This window comes from Pinus tabuliformis, chromosome 2_2, assembly GCF_031772625.1.
Source record: "Pinus tabuliformis cultivar Carrire ecotype Pingquan chromosome 2_2, CPIR1, whole genome shotgun sequence".
NCBI classification, from domain to species: Eukaryota; Viridiplantae; Streptophyta; class Pinopsida; order Pinales; family Pinaceae; genus Pinus; species Pinus tabuliformis.
The window spans coordinates 325645247-325663215 of NC_142300.1; the positions used below are offsets into that span (position 1 = coordinate 325645247).

At 36.0% G+C, this 17969-nt stretch overlaps 1 protein-coding gene across 1 annotated transcript in view; it reads left to right on the forward strand.

The window, feature by feature from the left end:
* The window catches only part of LOC149192600 (uncharacterized), an 84370-nt gene extending 67553 nt beyond the window's left edge, over nucleotides 1-16817 (forward strand). Inside the window, exon 6 of the mRNA XM_089406418.1 lies at nucleotides 16383-16817. Coding sequence (XP_089262544.1) covers nucleotides 16383-16414 — 32 coding nt within the window. The 3' untranslated portion in view covers nucleotides 16415-16817. The remainder of the gene's footprint in view (nucleotides 1-16382) is intronic.
* Nucleotides 16818-17969: the final 1152 nt, after the last annotated feature.

The following is a 17969-nucleotide window of genomic DNA, read 5'->3' on the forward strand; positions in this document are numbered from 1 at the left end:
AGATTTCTATAATCTTCTGCAATCTCTCCTTTTTTAACGTCCATACAGGTCTGGTGGCTGGTAGTCCCGAGATTTCTATGATTATGTCATCAGTGACTACTATGTGGCTCCCCCTCATTGTGGAGTAATCCTCTTGCAAATTCTGCAAGAATTCAATTGCCACCGTCTTGTTAGACTCCTGCAAGCAGTTGAGATAAGTCAGCCACCCTGCTGTTGCCAGGATTTCCCGAGCAGCAGCGGAGACTGTCAACACCTGCGGTTCCCTCCGAATCAATCTTCCTCCCATGGTTTCACTATAAACACTCAATGGAACGACAGTTGTTCGTGCTGTTGAAACACAGAGAGGCTAATAGACGCAAAACTTGTTCAAAAACAGAGTATACAATAGAAATGGCTTGTGAACAACAATTCATGCAGAAAAAATAAAAATAGTATGTCGTTGAGTCGTGCCATACCCTAGTACACAACTTTCCCGAATAGTGAGTTGACACGTAATCCAGAGAATAATGAATTTAGCCTCCCCCCCCACAATGTGATAGGTTGTCCCAGCCGTCAAATAAAGGAGCAGCACCTGCTTTGAAACAGAGTCATAAAGGAACAGCGTATGGAAATATGCCATGTTTACAAAAACAGCAAATTACCGAAATCAAGGCGTAGAGTTAGATCACTTATTACATAAGAGGCTGCTGTGATATGATGCGAGGCTAGGAGGATAGGACATCTGTCGTACATTCCAAATCTCATGCGGTCATTGTCAATTACTCTGCCATGATTGGTGATAATAAATTTACATGCATTATATAATTTGGGAAGTGATAGATGATTAATTACTAAGGTATAAGAAATAGAAGGGTGTTAGTAACTCACCTATTGGTGTAAATAATGTGACTTCAATACCATTAACAATGCTCTGATCCCGACAGGTTTCCATAACCTTGGCAGAGTTGTTTATTTCACCCATGGAACCATGATCCTTTGTGTATACTTAGGTAATGTTGTGTGATGTCAAAATGCAGGCCATTATGCTGGCTTGGTGACCAGTTGACCATAATTCCACTCACGAGGAAGAAGCGAAAAGTGGGCAGGGCGGCTCGTGATGAGACCTCCTGTTCCAAGGGTTGTTTATTTGATATACCTTTTGGACCATATCCCTGGTGTGGTGGCCATATTATAAATGCCACTTCGCTTTCATCCTCATGATCATGGTAGGCTGGCTCTTGATGAGACCCCCTATCCTGCATTTGACAACTTATAAGTCATGTTTACTTTTTTCTCTTTCTTTTCCATAAAGTACTTTCCCTTATTTATACATAAGGGGTGGTTCAACACTCCTTAAGAGTAGAAATGGTGGAAGAAGTCTTAACATCTCAATAGGAAGGTATAAACCCTTTGCTCTTATTCCTAAATAATAATCAAAGAGGATTAAAAAGGGGTCATCATGATAAAGATGACCAATCATAGCAGAATTAGTAGAACAATGACAACAAAAGATGATAAATAAGTGTGTCCTTCCTTATGACCTTTTACCAATGCAGAGCCTTAAAAAAAATAGCGATTTATGATTGGCTGATTTCAATATGTTGTGACTGTGTATCCATTGCATAAGTGCATAGCTATATTCTAAAAGACTTGAAAGAACAGGAGCAATAAGCATCTCTAATTTAGAACAGCAAAAGGAATAAGCTGTTTCACAGGGGGAGCAAAAGCATGCAAGTGGTGTTCCTTTTGAAAAAAGGAACAATAAAAGACCACAAATAGTAGAAAATACAAATGTCGTTCCTTTGAAAACGAACAACAAAGATGGAAAACATTGTTCCTTTGAAAAAAGGAACAACATCACACACAGATGTCGTTCCTTTGGAAAAGGAACATCAGAAATAAAAAATGTTGTTCCTTTGGAAAAGGAACAGCAAAAGATGCACAAAAATGCCGTTCCTTTGGAAAAGGAACAACAGAAATAAAAAATATTGTTCCTTTGGAAAAGGAACAACAAAAACATGCAAAAATTCCGTTCCTTTGGAAAAGGAACAACGGAAATTGAAAATGTTGTTCCTTTGGAAAAGGAACAACAAAACAAGCAGATATGTCGTTCCTTTGAAAAAGGAACAACAGAAATCGAAATGTTGTTCCTTTAGAAAAGGAACAACAAAACAGGCAAATGCCATTCCTTTGGAAAAGGAAGAGCAACAATCAAGAATGTTGTTCCTTTGGAAAAGGAACAACAAAAAAACACAAAAATGACATTCCTTTGGAAAAGGAACGACGGAGATCGAAAATGTTGTTCCTTTGGAAAAGGAGCAACAAAACACGCAGATATGTCGTTCCTTTGATAAAGGAACAACAGAAATCGAAATGTTGTTCCTTTAGAAAAGGAACAACAAAACAGGAAAATGTCGTTCCTTTGGAAAATGAACAACAACAATTAAGAATGTTGTTCCTTTGGAAAAGGAACAACAAAAAACACACAAAATGGCGGAGATCAAAAATGTTGTTCCTTTGAAAAAGGAACAGCAAAAGACGCAAAAATAAAGAAAAAGAACCAAATTGTAACATGACAACGACTGATCCAAAAAGGGGTTGCTCTTTTGAAAAAGGAACAACGAGAAGAAAATGCTGTTCTTTTGAAAAAAAGAAAGGAACAACAAAAATAATAACAGAAAAAATATGTACAAAAATGATTCAAGAAAAGAACTTATGTACAAACTGTAAAAAGAAATGAATTCCTTAATGAATTACAGGTGAGGAAGACTTCTCTTCCTCCCCCAAAATCTCCATATTAGCGTCTCGGCGTAACTGCTGGCAGAAGGACTCCCGGGTGAGTGGTTTGCGATAGAGACGAACTCGGTGGCCGTTTGCCTTGAAGGCAGATCCAGAACCATCAATAGTGATTAGAGTAAGGGTCCCATTGTCATGTACCTTTTGTATTTCATATGGTCCCAACCAACGAGTCTGGAGTTTCCCAGGGAAATCCTGAAATCTGCAATCGTACGACAGAGCCCAGTCTCCCTTGTGGAAGACTTATTTTTAATTAGAGCATCATGCCATTTAGCTCGTTGCTGTTGGATCAAGGTAGTGTTTTGAAGTGCAGAGAGCCTAATTTCGTCCAGCTCATTGATCTGCTGCAATCGATTAATCTGTGCCTCGGTCAGATCTAAGTCAACTTCCCGTGTTGTTCGTAATGTCTGGATTTCAAATTCTATGGGGAAAATGGGTTGTTTTCAAAACACTAATTGATAAGGTGAGTAACCAGTGGTGCTTCTCCATGTTGTTCTGTAAGCCCACAGTGCTTCAGGTAGTCTGGGAGCCCAATCATGTCTATGTGACGCAATGGTTTTTGTTAGGATTGCTTCTATTATTTTATTGCTACTTTCTACCTATCCATTTGCTGTGGGTGGTATGGAGTAGTGATTTTATGCTGGACATGATAGTTGTTGAGTGTTGCAGCTATTTTGTTCCCAGCAAACTGTGGTCCACCGTCTGTAATTATTTCTCTTGGAAGGCCATAATGTACAAATAGATTGAACAGGAACTGTATGACAGAGTCCTTTGTAGCTTTAGGCAATGCCTCTGTTTCAACCCACTTGGTGAAATATTCTGTTGCCACCAAAATATATGTTTTCTGGTTTGATGATAGGTTAATTGGTCCAATTAAATCAAGAGCCCATCGCTCGAATGGTTCGATGACTAGCTGTGGTTTTAGAGGCATCTCATCAGACCGACCAGGGCATCCTGCTCGTTCGCAACTGTCACACGCTTGGACAAATTTCTTTGTGTATTTGAAAATCATGGGCCAATAATACCATGTCTGCAACAATTTATGTCCAGTTATACGATCGGCGAAATGTCCACCACATGGTCCATCATGGCAGGCTTTTAAAATGTCAAAGATTTCATCTTCTCAAACGCATCTCCTGATGTGCATGTCTGCCCCTGTGTGAAACAAATAGCCCCCAATCCATGAAAATCGAGCACTCCGCTGAACAATTTGTTTCCGCTCATTATGGGCTAGATGCTTTGGTAATTTACCTACTACTATGTAATTGGCAACATCAGCATACGAAGGTGCTTAGACAGCCACAACGAACAGATGCTCGTCAAGAAATTGGTCTTCAACTGCTGCTACATCGATTGGTTTTGGCATTCTTGAGAGAAAATCGGCTACAAGATTTCTTTGCCCGGTCGATCCTTGATTGTAATATCAAATTCCTATAATAAAATCAGCCATCTAGTTATTCTGCCGTTTGTGATAGGCTTGTTTGCTAAATATTTTATGGCAGAATGATCTGTTTACAAGATAAGGATATCCAATAATGTAATGTCTAAACTTATTAATAGCATGTATTACAGCTAGAAACTCTTTTTCAGTAACATTGTAGTTTAATTCAGCAGGGGATAAATTTTTGCTAATGTAATAAATTGCATATGGTTTTTTATCCTCTTCATGCCCAAGGACCGCTCCAATGGCTCTATCTGAGGCATCAAATGATATCTGGAATGACAAATCCCAATTCGGTCCTCGAAGGACTGGGGCTGTGGATACGAGCTTCTTCAGATCCTTCAAAGCACGTTCACATTTTTTTGTCCAAAGGAAATCAACATTACCAGTTAGTGCATATAGAGATGCAGCGATGTGCGGTTAATGTTCTATAAATCTCCTGTAATAACCAGAAAATCCAAGAAAAATGCGTACCTCTGTTTCAGTGGTAGGAGTGGGAATAAGCAAAAGTATTTGGATTTTGGCTGGGTCTACCTGAATGCCAGCTGCTGAAATATAGTGTCCTAGGATAAGTCCTTCAGTCATCATCATATAACAATTTTTGTGGCTTAAACAAAGCATAGTAGCAATGCAGCGTTGTAGGACTTTTTCTAGGGTATCCAATGCTAGATCGAAATCATCTCCATATGGTGTAAACTCATCCATGTATACTTCAAGTCCATCATTTATTAAATCTGCAAAAATACTAAGGATAGCCCTTTGGAATGTTCTAGGAGCATTGCATAAGCCAAAAGGTAGAACTCGGTAGGAAAATGTTCCCCAAGGACAAGTAAAAGTAGTTTTGTCTTGGTCTTCAGGGGCAATCTAAATCTGATTGTATCCACTGAAGTCATCCAGGAAAGAAAAGAATTTCTTTCCTGCTAAAGTGTCTAATACTTGGTCGATGAATGGGAGAGGAAAGTGGTCTTTTTGCGTTGCTTTATTTAGCTCCCTGTAGTCCACACAGATTCTCCATTTCCCATTCTTTTTTGGTACCACCACAAGCAGAGAGACCCATTTACTATCAGAGATAGGATAGATAAAAATTGACATCTAAAAGTTTTTGAAGTTTAGCTTTTACCACATCTTTTAGATGAGGATTAAGTCTCCTTTGAGATTGACGAATAGGTCTCGCATCCTTTTCTATATAAATGTGGTGTGTAAATAATTGGGGGTCAATTCCTTTCATATGAGGGTAGTCCAATGCAAATGATTCTTTATATTTCCTTAACAAATGGATGAGCTTCATTTCTTGTTCAGGTGTGAGGTTAGCATTAATATTTAAGGTTTTTCCTGGTTCAATTTCCATAATTTTACTATTTGCAATAGAAGTAATAGGTATTGTTTGGTCATGTGTATATTTCAGAGGATCTTCTTCTAATTCATTATCAAATGCTGCTAATATCATGTGACACTGTGTGCAGGATCTGGATTCAGTTTGACTAATGAAATTATTAATGGCATCATCTTCTGTTTGGTCTTTGAAATCAAGTGCCTCTTGTATAGTTAATGGAGATCTAATGTTATCAGTAAGCTATGATATAGGGTGCTTATTAGTTTTGATTATTGTGACACTTGGTTGCGCTGGAGGATATAGAACTAGATTATTGATATTTGGTCCTTTGGTTATGGTCATATTTCCCTGTCGACAGCCAATATAAGCATCAACAGTGGCAAGCCAAGGTCTACCTAAAATCAATGGATGTCCATCAAGTTGGGTTTTGGGATTTATTATCAAAAAATCGGTTAGATACTCCTAGGAATCAATAGAGACCATGACATCATGTAGAGTACCCTCCAGCCTAACCACAGATCGGTTAGCCAATTCTAGCAAGGTAGAGGTGGGTTCTACAGATGTAATGCCTAGCTTTTGGCAAGTAGTGGTTGTTAAGATATTAATTGCAGCTCCTAGATCAACTAAGGCATTGGACAGGGTCTGACCATAAATTTGGACAGTTACAATTGGATTTCCTGGGTCTTCATATTTAATGGTTGTTTCTTTCCCTGATAGCAAGTCAGATAAAGTACCAACTACTTGGACTCTTGGATTATTTGTTATATTCCTCCTTGGTTTCTTTATGCACAATTCTTTGATATTTTTTGCGTATATCGGGATGTCTTGAATGGCTTGGAGGAATGGAATTTTTATGTACAGATTTTGTAATTCTCTCAGAATGTAAAAATCAGGATATTGTATAGGTCGAGGTATGACTAATCGTTCTTGGAATGGAGGAGAGGATTTGGTTGCTTGATTATGAGTTTGTTATTTATTCACATCCTCTTGTTGTGACAGATGTTCTCTGGGTAACTGATCTTCAATCTGAACTGTCTTATCTCCCTCGGTTTCAATAATACGCCCAGATCTTAACTGAAGATCATTACACTCCCTCAGATCGGCTCCTCTCTCAGGTGTTTCTATGATTTGGACAGATTGAACCAGTCTATTATTTGGATTGGGGTTGGGTTGGGCTGGGAGTTGCGGTCTCAGATTAGACTGGGGATTTTTTTGTAAGGCTGGCAGTGTAGGTTGAGGGAGCGGAATGGTTCCTACTGGCTGATGCATCGATCTCTGCCAGTCTGTCTGCCAGGCTGAACTTTGTGATGTAGGGGGAGTCCATTGTGGTGGATATGAGTTACTTTGCCAATATGGTGGGGTATAAGGAAGATTCGGCCAACCAGATTGGCTTGCCTGATTCAGCCACGGGTTTGAAGAAGGAAACGACTCTGGTGACAAGTTTAGAAATGGGGATTGACTTTGCCACATATTATATTGTTCAGCATTATACTCGGAGGCTGAAAAGAAGAAGTTGGGTCTGGAAACATACCAGATTGTCTCGGCTGCCACTGACGGCGCTGGTTGAGCAAATACACTGATTCTGAGTCTTCTTTCGCTTCCTTATATACTGCTTTCAATCCAGGAAGTGAGGGACAACTCTCCCTAAGGTGATCTTTTGTACAGATGGTGCATGTTTGGACTGTATCCAGTGGACACTCCTTGTGGCTATGCTTTTCCCTGCATCAGGGACAGAAGATCGCCAAATTATGTTCTGCCTCCATTTGCTTCTGTTTGGCCTGCATAATATCAAGTTGTGTAGTCAGTGTCCCTAGTATATCAGTTTTAAAATTTTCCAATAAATTTCCAATTTCTACACGTGTTACTCCTTCTGTCAAATTTTTATTATCTCTTACAAATCAATCATGTTCTTCCAATTTTACTCTTGTGCCGCCTCTCGAGCTCCTGATACATAAATCGATAATGTCAGCAAAATTTTCTTGATAAATATCCCCTTTTCCCATAATGTTTAATGTTTCAATCCATTGTTCCTTCATGCCCCTTATTAATGTTGTTTTTAACACATTATCAGGTAAAGGTAGTGATGCATCAGGAGATCTTTGTAGATTATATTCGAAACATTCCACATACTCCTCTAATGTTTCATTCGGTCTAGATGTCATTTTGAATATTTTGTCCTTCAGTTCTCTAGACCTGCAATAATCCTGATATTTTTTCAGGAAAGATTCTTTCATTTGATCCCAGTTATTTATAACCCCACCACCTAATCCCATAAACCATCTTAAAGCAGCCCCTTTTAATGTAGAGGGAAATAGTTTCAGTTTCTGGGGGTCGGTGGTGTAATCATATCCCCTGCACAGCACATCAAATTCAATTAAAAATGCATCCGGATCTTCTGATGTAAGACCGTGGAATGTAGGGATATGTTGAAGAGGGATTGCTTTCATAGGCGCATTTGCTGTAGAATCCACTATAGGGTATTGTAATGTAGAGGTTTGGGTGTTTGACTGATTTTGAGCCATTGGGTCGAATATATGCCAATAACCTTCTGGGATATCTAGGAGGGTATTCCTAGGTTGAGAGGGAATGGCTTTGACAGGAATAGTTTTAATAGCACTCCCTCTATCTGAGATAATGAGAATTATAGAGTTCAGGCTTCTGTGATCCATATCAAGATTGTGAAAGATTTTTCAGTGAAAATCACATGGAGTATCATTTGTCGATGCGTTTCGAACCAACTAGTGTGGTTCATCGTCAGGACAAGTTGAAGAAACAGATCCAGATTAGCATGATAAATAGCCTAAGAAGAGTCTCCAATAGCTAGATTGATTAACGACTAATTTTGACCTTAGAAGCCAGGTCAAATTATAATTTATTAATTTAATATTATTATTTTTTTTCTATGGAAATAAGTTAAATTAGGTAAAATGGTTGGTTTTAAAAAGGAATTTATTTATAAAAATTAATATAGATATAGATATAGATATAGATATAGATATAGATATATACATATACATATACATATATATATATATATATATATATATATATATAAATTATATATATTAGGTTATTAAAAGTTAGGATTAATCATTTCAATGGTTGATTTGAAAAGAAAATTTATTTATTTATTTAAATTATCTAATAATTAATATTGGTATTATACATATATATAAATATTTTTTTATACTTAAAATCAAATAATAGGTTGACGAGTATTTTTATTCAATCATAATTTAATGGTTAGTTTATTTATACGGAAATTAATAAAGAATATCAAAAGATGTTAAGCTAGTTAGAAAATTAGTTAAAAATAATTAAATGAGAATTTAAATGGAAAATTAATTATATAAAGGACCTTAAGGTAATATATAAAATATATATAAAATTAATTGAAATGGGAGCTGATTTCTAAGTATTATCAAAGTTAAAAGCTAATTGGAAAAAGGTAATGTTAAAATTAATAAATAAACAAAATTAAAATAAAAATAGAAGGGAAAATTAATTAAATAAAATAAAATAAATAATATTAAATAAATAAAAATCAGTTAAAAATAATGTCAGTTAAAAAAAATAAAAAAATAAAATAAAATAATAATAATAATAAATAAATAAGTAAATAAGTAAATAAATAAAAATAAAAATAAAAATAAAATAACATAAAATAATAAAAATAAAGAAATATAAATAATAAATAACTAAGTAAATAAATAAATAAGTAAAAATGAAATAAAATAATAATAAATAAAAATAAAGATAAAAAAAAAACCTAAAGAGGAGGGCGGAAAAATGACTAGGACGAGAGTGCAGGGACTCAACACCTACTGACTTTCCAGCCATCCTCTCTATTGAGATTGTTTGGTCTCTTTTCAATCTCAAGCGCTTCCCTAAATTTTCGATGATGGAAATGCGAGACCTTAGCAATAACACTAGCCTCCTCAATACAAACATGATGATTGGTTTTCTCAGCATGTTCAGCTAAAGCGGAAGACTTAGCTCTCCTATGCCTAAGATCCGCTGCGTGCTCGCTAATCCTTTGATTAATGGAGCGACCAGTCTCCCCAATATAGGGGGTCCCACAGGAACAAGGGATCAGATAAACGCCCTTCATATCCTTAGGGTCGATAGATTTTCGATGATGGAAATGCGAGACCTTAGCAATAACACTAGCCTCCTCAATACAAACATGATCTCAGCATGTTCAGCTAAAGCGGAAGACTTAGCTCTCCTATGCCTAAGATCCGCTGCGTGCTCGCTAATCCTTTGATTAATGGAGCGACCAGTCTCCCCAATATAGGGGGTCCCACAGGAACAAGGGATCAGATAAACGCCCTTCATATCCTTAGGGTCGATCGGATCATCCGATCGACCCTAAGGATATGAAGGGCGTTTATCTGATCCCTTGTTCCTGTGGGACCCCCTATATTGGGGAGACTGGTCGCTCCATTAATCAAAGGATTAGCGAGCACGCAGCGGATCTTAGGCATAGGAGAGCTAAGTCTTCCGCTTTAGCTGAACATGCTGAGAAAACCAATCATCATGTTTGTATTGAGGAGGCTAGTGTTATTGCTAAGGTCTCGCATTTCCATCATCGAAAATCTATCGACCCTAAGGATATGAAGGGCGTTTATCTGATCCCTTGTTCCTGTGGGACCCCCTATATTGGGGAGACTGGTCGCTCCATTAATCAAAGGATTAGCGAGCACGCAGCGGATCTTAGGCATAGGAGAGCTAAGTCTTCCGCTTTAGCTGAACATGCTGAGAAAACCAATCATCATGTTTGTATTGAGGAGGCTAGTGTTATTGCTAAGGTCTCGCATTTCCATCATCGAAAATTTAGCGGAGCGCTTGAGATTGAAAAGAGACCAAGCAATCTCAATAGAGAGGATGGCTGGAAAGTCAGTAGGTGTTGGGTGCCTGCACTCTCGTCCTAGTCATTTTTCCGCCCTCCTCTTTAGGTTTTTCTTTTATCTTTATTTTTATTTATTATTATTTTATTTCATTTTTACTTATTTATTTATTTACTTATTTATTTATTATTTATATTTCTTTATTTTTATTATTTTATGTTATTTTATTTTTATTTTTATTATTATTTATTTATTTATTTATTATTATTTTTTTTAACTGACATTATTTTTAATTGATTTTTATTTATTTAATATTATTTATTTTATTTTATTTAATTAATTTTCCCTTTTATTTTTATTTTTATTTTTATTTCGTTTATTTATTAATTTTAACATTACGTTTTTCCAATTAGCTTTTAACTTTGATAATACTTAGAAATCAGCTCCCATTTCAATTAATTTTATATATATTTTATATATTACCTTAAGGTCCTTTATATAATTAATTTTCCATTTAAATTCTCATCTAATTATTTTTAACTAATTTTCTAACTAACTTAACATCTTTTGATATTCTTTATTAATTTCCATACAAATAAACTAACCATTAAATTATGATTGAATAAAAATACTCGTCAACCTATTATTATGATTTTAAGTATAAAAAAATATTTATATATATGTATAATACCAATATTAATTATTAAATAATTTAAATAAATAAATAAATTTTCTTTTCAAATCAACCATTGAAATGATTAATCCTAAATTTTAATAACCTAATATTATAATTTTATTTTATATATATATATATATATATATATATATATTTTTTATAAATAAATTCCTTTTTAAAACCAACCATTTTACCTAATTTAACTTATTTCCATAGAAAAATAATAATAAAAATAATAATAATATTAAATTAATAAATTATAATTTGACCTGGCTGCTAAGGACAAATTAGTCGTTAATCAATCTAGCCATTGGAGACTCTGCTCAGGCTATTTATCATGCTAATCTGGATCTGTTTCTTCAACTTGTCCTGACGATGAACCACACTAGTTGGTTCGAAACGTGTCGACAAATGATACTCCATGTGATTTTCGCTGAAAAATCTTTCAAAATCTTGATAATGAGAATGCCTGATGTCTGAGGAGATTGAGTTTCTTCAACAATGATTTTTGTGGCACTTCCCTTGTCTGGGCCATTTAATGGCTGAGTTGTTCCAATAGGAGACCTTGGTTCCTCAGTTTCCCCTGTCTCTCCTTCTCCTTCACAAAGATTGCTGAAATTCCCTTCCTACAATAGTTCTGGAGTAGAATTTTCAATTTCTTGAAAGTCCTACTCTTTAGTTTGACTATGCACCTCAGCAAAGGCTACAGATGGTGATCCTGTGGCATGAAGGGAACTAGTAGGCTGCTTAGAAATGACTTTCCTGGGTCCTACTGAGTGCTAAGATTCTGCTCTCTTATAGATTTCGTCTATAAAGGTTGGTCGACAATGGGTCACCAGCCCCTTAGATTTTTCTGGCTTGGGTAGAGGTTTGGTAGTTTTTTCTGGTTTTTTTTTCTTAGTCATGCACTCAAATTAACTACTAAATTCTATTCAAACAAAACAACAACAAATTTGTAGGAAAGCGGACAGAGCAGCAGGGCTTTTACATGCTCCACACATAGGTTCTTACCTTTGGTTTTTAAAATCCAACTCTTCCCTAGTAGGTTCGTACACTACTCTAAAAAAAGAACAAATGGCTACACTCTTTCCCCAACAACGATGCCAAAATCTAGAGCTATAAAAAGGCTCTCTTTCACCTCTAATTACCTCACATTAATATGTCAATCCGGGAATGTTTTGTTGTTTCAAAGAGTGTCTCAGTCTGAGGCTATCATTTGTCAGAGTAATGTTAGTAGTACAGTGTTGAGGAATACAAGAGTAAATGCTTGTCTACAGCTTAACCTCTTCAAAAGATTAAATCACACATTCAAAAGACTAAGAAACTTATCAGTCAAGGGTTCGGTAGCAGTAGCCCATCCCTTTGGAAACTGATGGAAAAGGAAATCAGAGAACAGATCATGGATATGAGAGCCAGACAGTAAATGTCAATGCTCACTACAGCCTTAGATCGTTCTTCACAGCAAAATAAAAAATGATAGGAAATGGAACGACAGATAAGAAATGGAACAACCATTAAGAAATCGAACAGCAAGTCTACAATGGAGCAACAAATCTGAAATGGAACAACGGCTAAGAAATAGAACAACAACTAAGTCTCACAAGCAGTAACAATCTTAATCTATCAGATCAAATGCATTAATCGTAATCAAACGACAATCTTTCACTCTTAAGGGCGAATCGAATAACACACACCAATGGAATAACACTGATTACTGATAAATTATGGAACAACGCTTGAAAACTTTATACGCACACAACACACTTAAATAGTAATCTAATATAAGTATCAATCTCAGTTAGAAGAATACGACTGCGTTTCAAAATAGAATAGCATTGTTCATAAATCCAACATTCGTAAAGAAAATAACTCCCAAGATGAATTCCATAACGTCAATGAACAGATGCACAACACAAAAGCTTTGTAATGGAATAGTAACAGTATTCTGTCAAGACTAGCAATATTAGATCAACTCTTAAAAGAACAGTAATATGATGCAGAGTCAATACAACAGTTCTGTCTGTAGAAACCTTAATGAATTAAACATAACAGAGCATGTGATGTAAACTTATAAAACACATCATATTACCAAATAACGTCGATAGGCAAACCACGCATAAACCAAACATAATAATACAGGAGAAACTGTCCTCCAGGGCTGGGCCCTTAGCCTCCAGGGGTACACCGCTTGAAGTTAATCCAGACTCAAAGATGAAGTAATAACCAAGTTTGTATTAATGCATAAAGAAAAATTACAATAAACCAGTTCTTAGCGAGACTCGATGATCAAAGTTTTGATCTTAAAAGAAATTACATAAAAGCATAACCGTGTCCAACTCTCTCCTGAGCTAACAATGTTGCCCCTTTTATAAGGGTGACGGTGGAGATGTCTAAGTGTAAAAATAGATAAAACAGTGATCCCTCAGGATCAAGGATCCTGAGGGATTCGCCGAACTGTTATTCCTCAGTCATTTCTTTTCTCTCCTGCGCCGAGATGATATCTCCACCTCCTTTTCTGGGCTGATTCACTTTGATTTGCTTTGCCTTGTTTGCATTCGGTCTCTTGTCAAAGGGACAGTGGTTAACCCATCCTTGTCCTTTCCTTTGGAACAGAAACTTCTCGTTTTCCCTCCTCCCTGCATAAGGAAATGACAATTGTCAATGTTTTAGTCTTGTGTATTAATCTCACATGTTTTATTATAATTCTTTATCATTTTCTGAGTTCATGATGCAAAAGGTTTGCAAGTTCTAATGAAAAGATACTGAAATAATCATCAAAAACATACCTTCTTTAGTACTCCACAGAACCAACATCTTCATTACATGTTTCCAGAGGAGGAAAGACATGCATGAAGTGATATACAAAGGACAATACATACTACACGTTTCTATGAATGTATTCAATAAAATTGTTTCATTATTCTTTGAAGATAAAATCCAAATCACCAGTCCATTACATTTAAGAAATGTATATGCCTGAGCACCACATGAATAAGAAAATTGGACCAAAGTGGGACCGATTTCTCTGCAAATAGAGTTCAAAACTTGTAACAATAGAATTCATGCCTATAGAGTGAAGAATTGGGAACCTTTTTTAAGTGTTTCTTCCCTCTATTTATAAGGAGAGGGGGAGATTTGAACAAAGTTTGAAAAACATCTCAGTCGAGCTCTAATTGTATGATCGACTAGCTATCTTGTCGTGCGATGGTTCTGCTACCCATAATGATTACAATCAGATTTGATTTGTTCTTTAAAATGCAACAAATTATAAAATATCAAAACATGGGAAAACTAAATGATGGTTGAGTAAAATATGTCCCTTCCATTCCTACGATGGCCACTGATCCACCCACATATTTTCCATGAAGTTATTCTTTAGCTACCCAACCACCCAAAAAAATGGAACATATTTGATTCCTTTCTTTAAAGTACACAGAGTCACAAAAATATCAAAACAGATAAACTGAATGATTGCCAAGGGAATATCTCCATGCCATGCCTGTTATTGCCTCCGATTAGGCCATGTCCTTGCCATGATTCTCTTCTTCAACTACTCAGCCGATTCTCCTGTCACTTTCCTCTTAACCACTTGAACGTCCCACTTTCTAGAGCTAAGAGCGGTCAACTGTGGTGGCCTTGGCGGCATTCATAGTTGTCAACTCATCCATCTCTTACCACTCAACATCACACTATCGGAGCCCAATATGTCCTCTAATATTATCATAATTCAATATTGGAGCTTTACCATTTGGGAAATTTATTCTTAAAATACATTATGAAAACAACGAGTTCTGATGCCCTTGGCCCTTTTCCATTGATCCTTGAAATGTGTATCCCATAAGACCGAGGATCGTGATCTGTCACTTAGCCTTAACTTACTAAGCCTTCAGACTCTTGTCCGGGGCCCTTCTCCCTTTGTTAATTGCTATACGCCCTTGTTTTGTTGAGCTATTACGACCATGTGCCAGCCCTAACATGGGAGCCCCCTTATAAGAAACTTTTCAAGTGCCAATTGTTATAAAAATTTTATGTACTCAACCTCATATATGCGATCTCCAATATGACATCATCACTCATCACGGCACCTCACGAGTGGTGACATGTGTCACCCAGATTTGTCCCCTCAGGAACCCTCAAAGTGCCAAATTTTTTTGTCACGTTTCCATTCGTACCACCATGTCATGTTTATGTTAGATGCGACTGTAGCTTTATTGAAACAAGCATATGCTACCATGTGTTATTATTGAAGCCAATCATATGTTTCCATGAGTCCTACTAGAGGAGAGAGAAAAGGGCCCACCCACCTTTGGTTTTGCGATGAAATCCTTTGTTAATCCTTTATTAGCATTCCCAACCACTTTTAACACTGTCGGTAGTTCACCCATATCGCAAATTTTTAAAAGGTTCATAGGTTCAGAAGTTCTGATTCTCGGATCGCTGACCTTCTGATGTGTCATTTCTCCTACATTGTGATAAGCTGCTACGTGACCTCCGATATGCAATCGTTGATATGCATGATGCTCTGTTGTTGAAATTTCCAATATAACTGATGTTCCGATGTGTGATCATAATTCTCTCTGGACCTCTGATATGCGATCGTCGATATCTCTGGACCTCCGATATGCTATCTACGATATTCCTTCCTAAGGCTTCAATCCTTCAACTTTAGTAGACCCCATATTTTGATCCAGGAGTCCATTGTTGGACTTCCACATATCATTGGAAAGCTTTCTCAGAGCACTTTCTAATGGGGAGGGTCTAATTTAGGCTTTTATTCCTTCTACTACTTGGTAAATGACTGCAAAATTCTCAGGTGATTTACTCTTTGGACGAATGAAAACACATTTTACAGTAAGGGACAACAACATTCATGGAGTAAATAAAAAGAAAATTTCTCTTCTTGTAAGGACAAAAGAGAAGAAAAAAGGCCACAAAGATTGTAAGAAGCAGAGTTAAAATATATAGACCAAGAAGCAGCAGTGACTCCTCCATTTTTCCTACAACAATTAGATATCTCATTAATCCAAAAGGGCAATGATACAGGTGATAACGAATAATAGATTAGTGAATAATGTAGATATGATGACGAAGTATAGTCAATCCTTGTTTTGACGTGTTTCCTAGGTAGATGGTAATGAATCTATGAATCAATCTCATTTATGAACTTGATCTTCACTTATTGTGTTATAACAACATGGATGTTGACTAAGTTTATTAAATATTCATTGTAGTTAGGTTTAAATAAATATTCTATTATTTACTTGGTATTGTTTTCTGAAACAACATTGTGGTTCTGTTGGACATTAGGGAGCCAAGATGCATATCAAAACTGCCTGTAAAGCGGTCAGGAGGCTTGCTCTTGTCTTTTGATATGGACAACCAACCTGTAAAAAGAGTTGATTGAACCTCTAATGTGGGCTATGTTCTTGGCTTCATGATATCATGCCTGGATTAGTGACGATGTTGTATGTTTGTTGGATTTAATGGCATATGGGTAAGAGAGCGCATTAAGCATTAAGTATTGGAGCATGATCATTGTATTGGAAGAAGTCATGATCACAACCTGTACATGTGGCTCCATGTAGGTTGGTTGTTTTACAATGCGTGGAGTTTTCCTTGTGCATAAAGCTACGCATAAGAAAAGCTCCACACAAGTGTAGTAGTTCAACTATAACAAAACAATAAACATGTGGACTTGATGGACTGGTGTAGATATATGTGTGTATAGGTCCCACAATTAGGTGAAAGAATTTGTTTGTTGAAGTCTCTTTATTCTTATTTCTTTGGCACTTATAATCATAAGTAATCAATTAATTTATAATTTTGGACAACCTTTAATTTTTTCACTTTGTGTGGAGCTAAGTTCATTGTGGGTAGCTCCACACAATTAAAGAACACATAATGATCTTAACAACAATGTTGTAAGGCCAAAGCACTCCCGCATTATCGTTGTGGATACATCCTTCTATCTTTAAATGAACCAACTTGGTATGCATTCGTCTCGATTTTAATATGCTTGTGATTTCTACTGTTTCTGGAGAGAAGAGTATGTAGGATTTTGATGTATAAATGCGTGAATCCACACAGACCGACGACCACCAATTTCAACTACCCGCTAAATGAATTCGTGACTTCAAATTGTTATGAACAATAAAAAATGCAGACCACCCACTTTGTAGCTTCTCCACACATGTGTTGAATCCTATATGTAATAAAATTGATGGAGCACCTTTTGATGTTATATTGGAAAGAGCACATTGGTTATAGAAATAAAAAAATTCAAAACAATAATTCAATTTTTACGTCCAATATATAATGGATAAAAATGAATTAACAAGGGACTTTTAGACATTTTTTTTAGTTTTATATTCATTTTATAAATTACATGATGTTGAAATATGGCCAAATGTATAGGAATAAATCAAATCCATTCAATTTCCATAATGTCTACAATCATTTCATTTTTGAAATTCAAAAATGTTTCTTGTGCTTCCTTTGTATGTTTTATATAATCCCTAATTAAAATTAATTTCGAAATGATCTTAGCCTCTGCATACATATAATCCCAAATTAAAATGAAGTTGGAAATGAACTTAGGCTCTACATACATCTTCAAAAATTGTGTCTAAACATACATGATATTGTTTTGGACAATAACTGCTCCAAACCTCTATTTTTCAAATGTTAAAATACTATGAGCGTAGTATTTTTATTTTTAGAGAATTGTACAAAATGATATGCAGTAAGATAACCTTTAATTTTTTGGGTAGAATGCATATTTTAATTGAGAGTTTACGAGAACCGTGATATGGCTCTCTGGTCAACAAAAGTTTAAGATGTTTGTTCTATTGTCATGCACATCGTATGCCCTCACTATCCAAATTCCATCTTGAG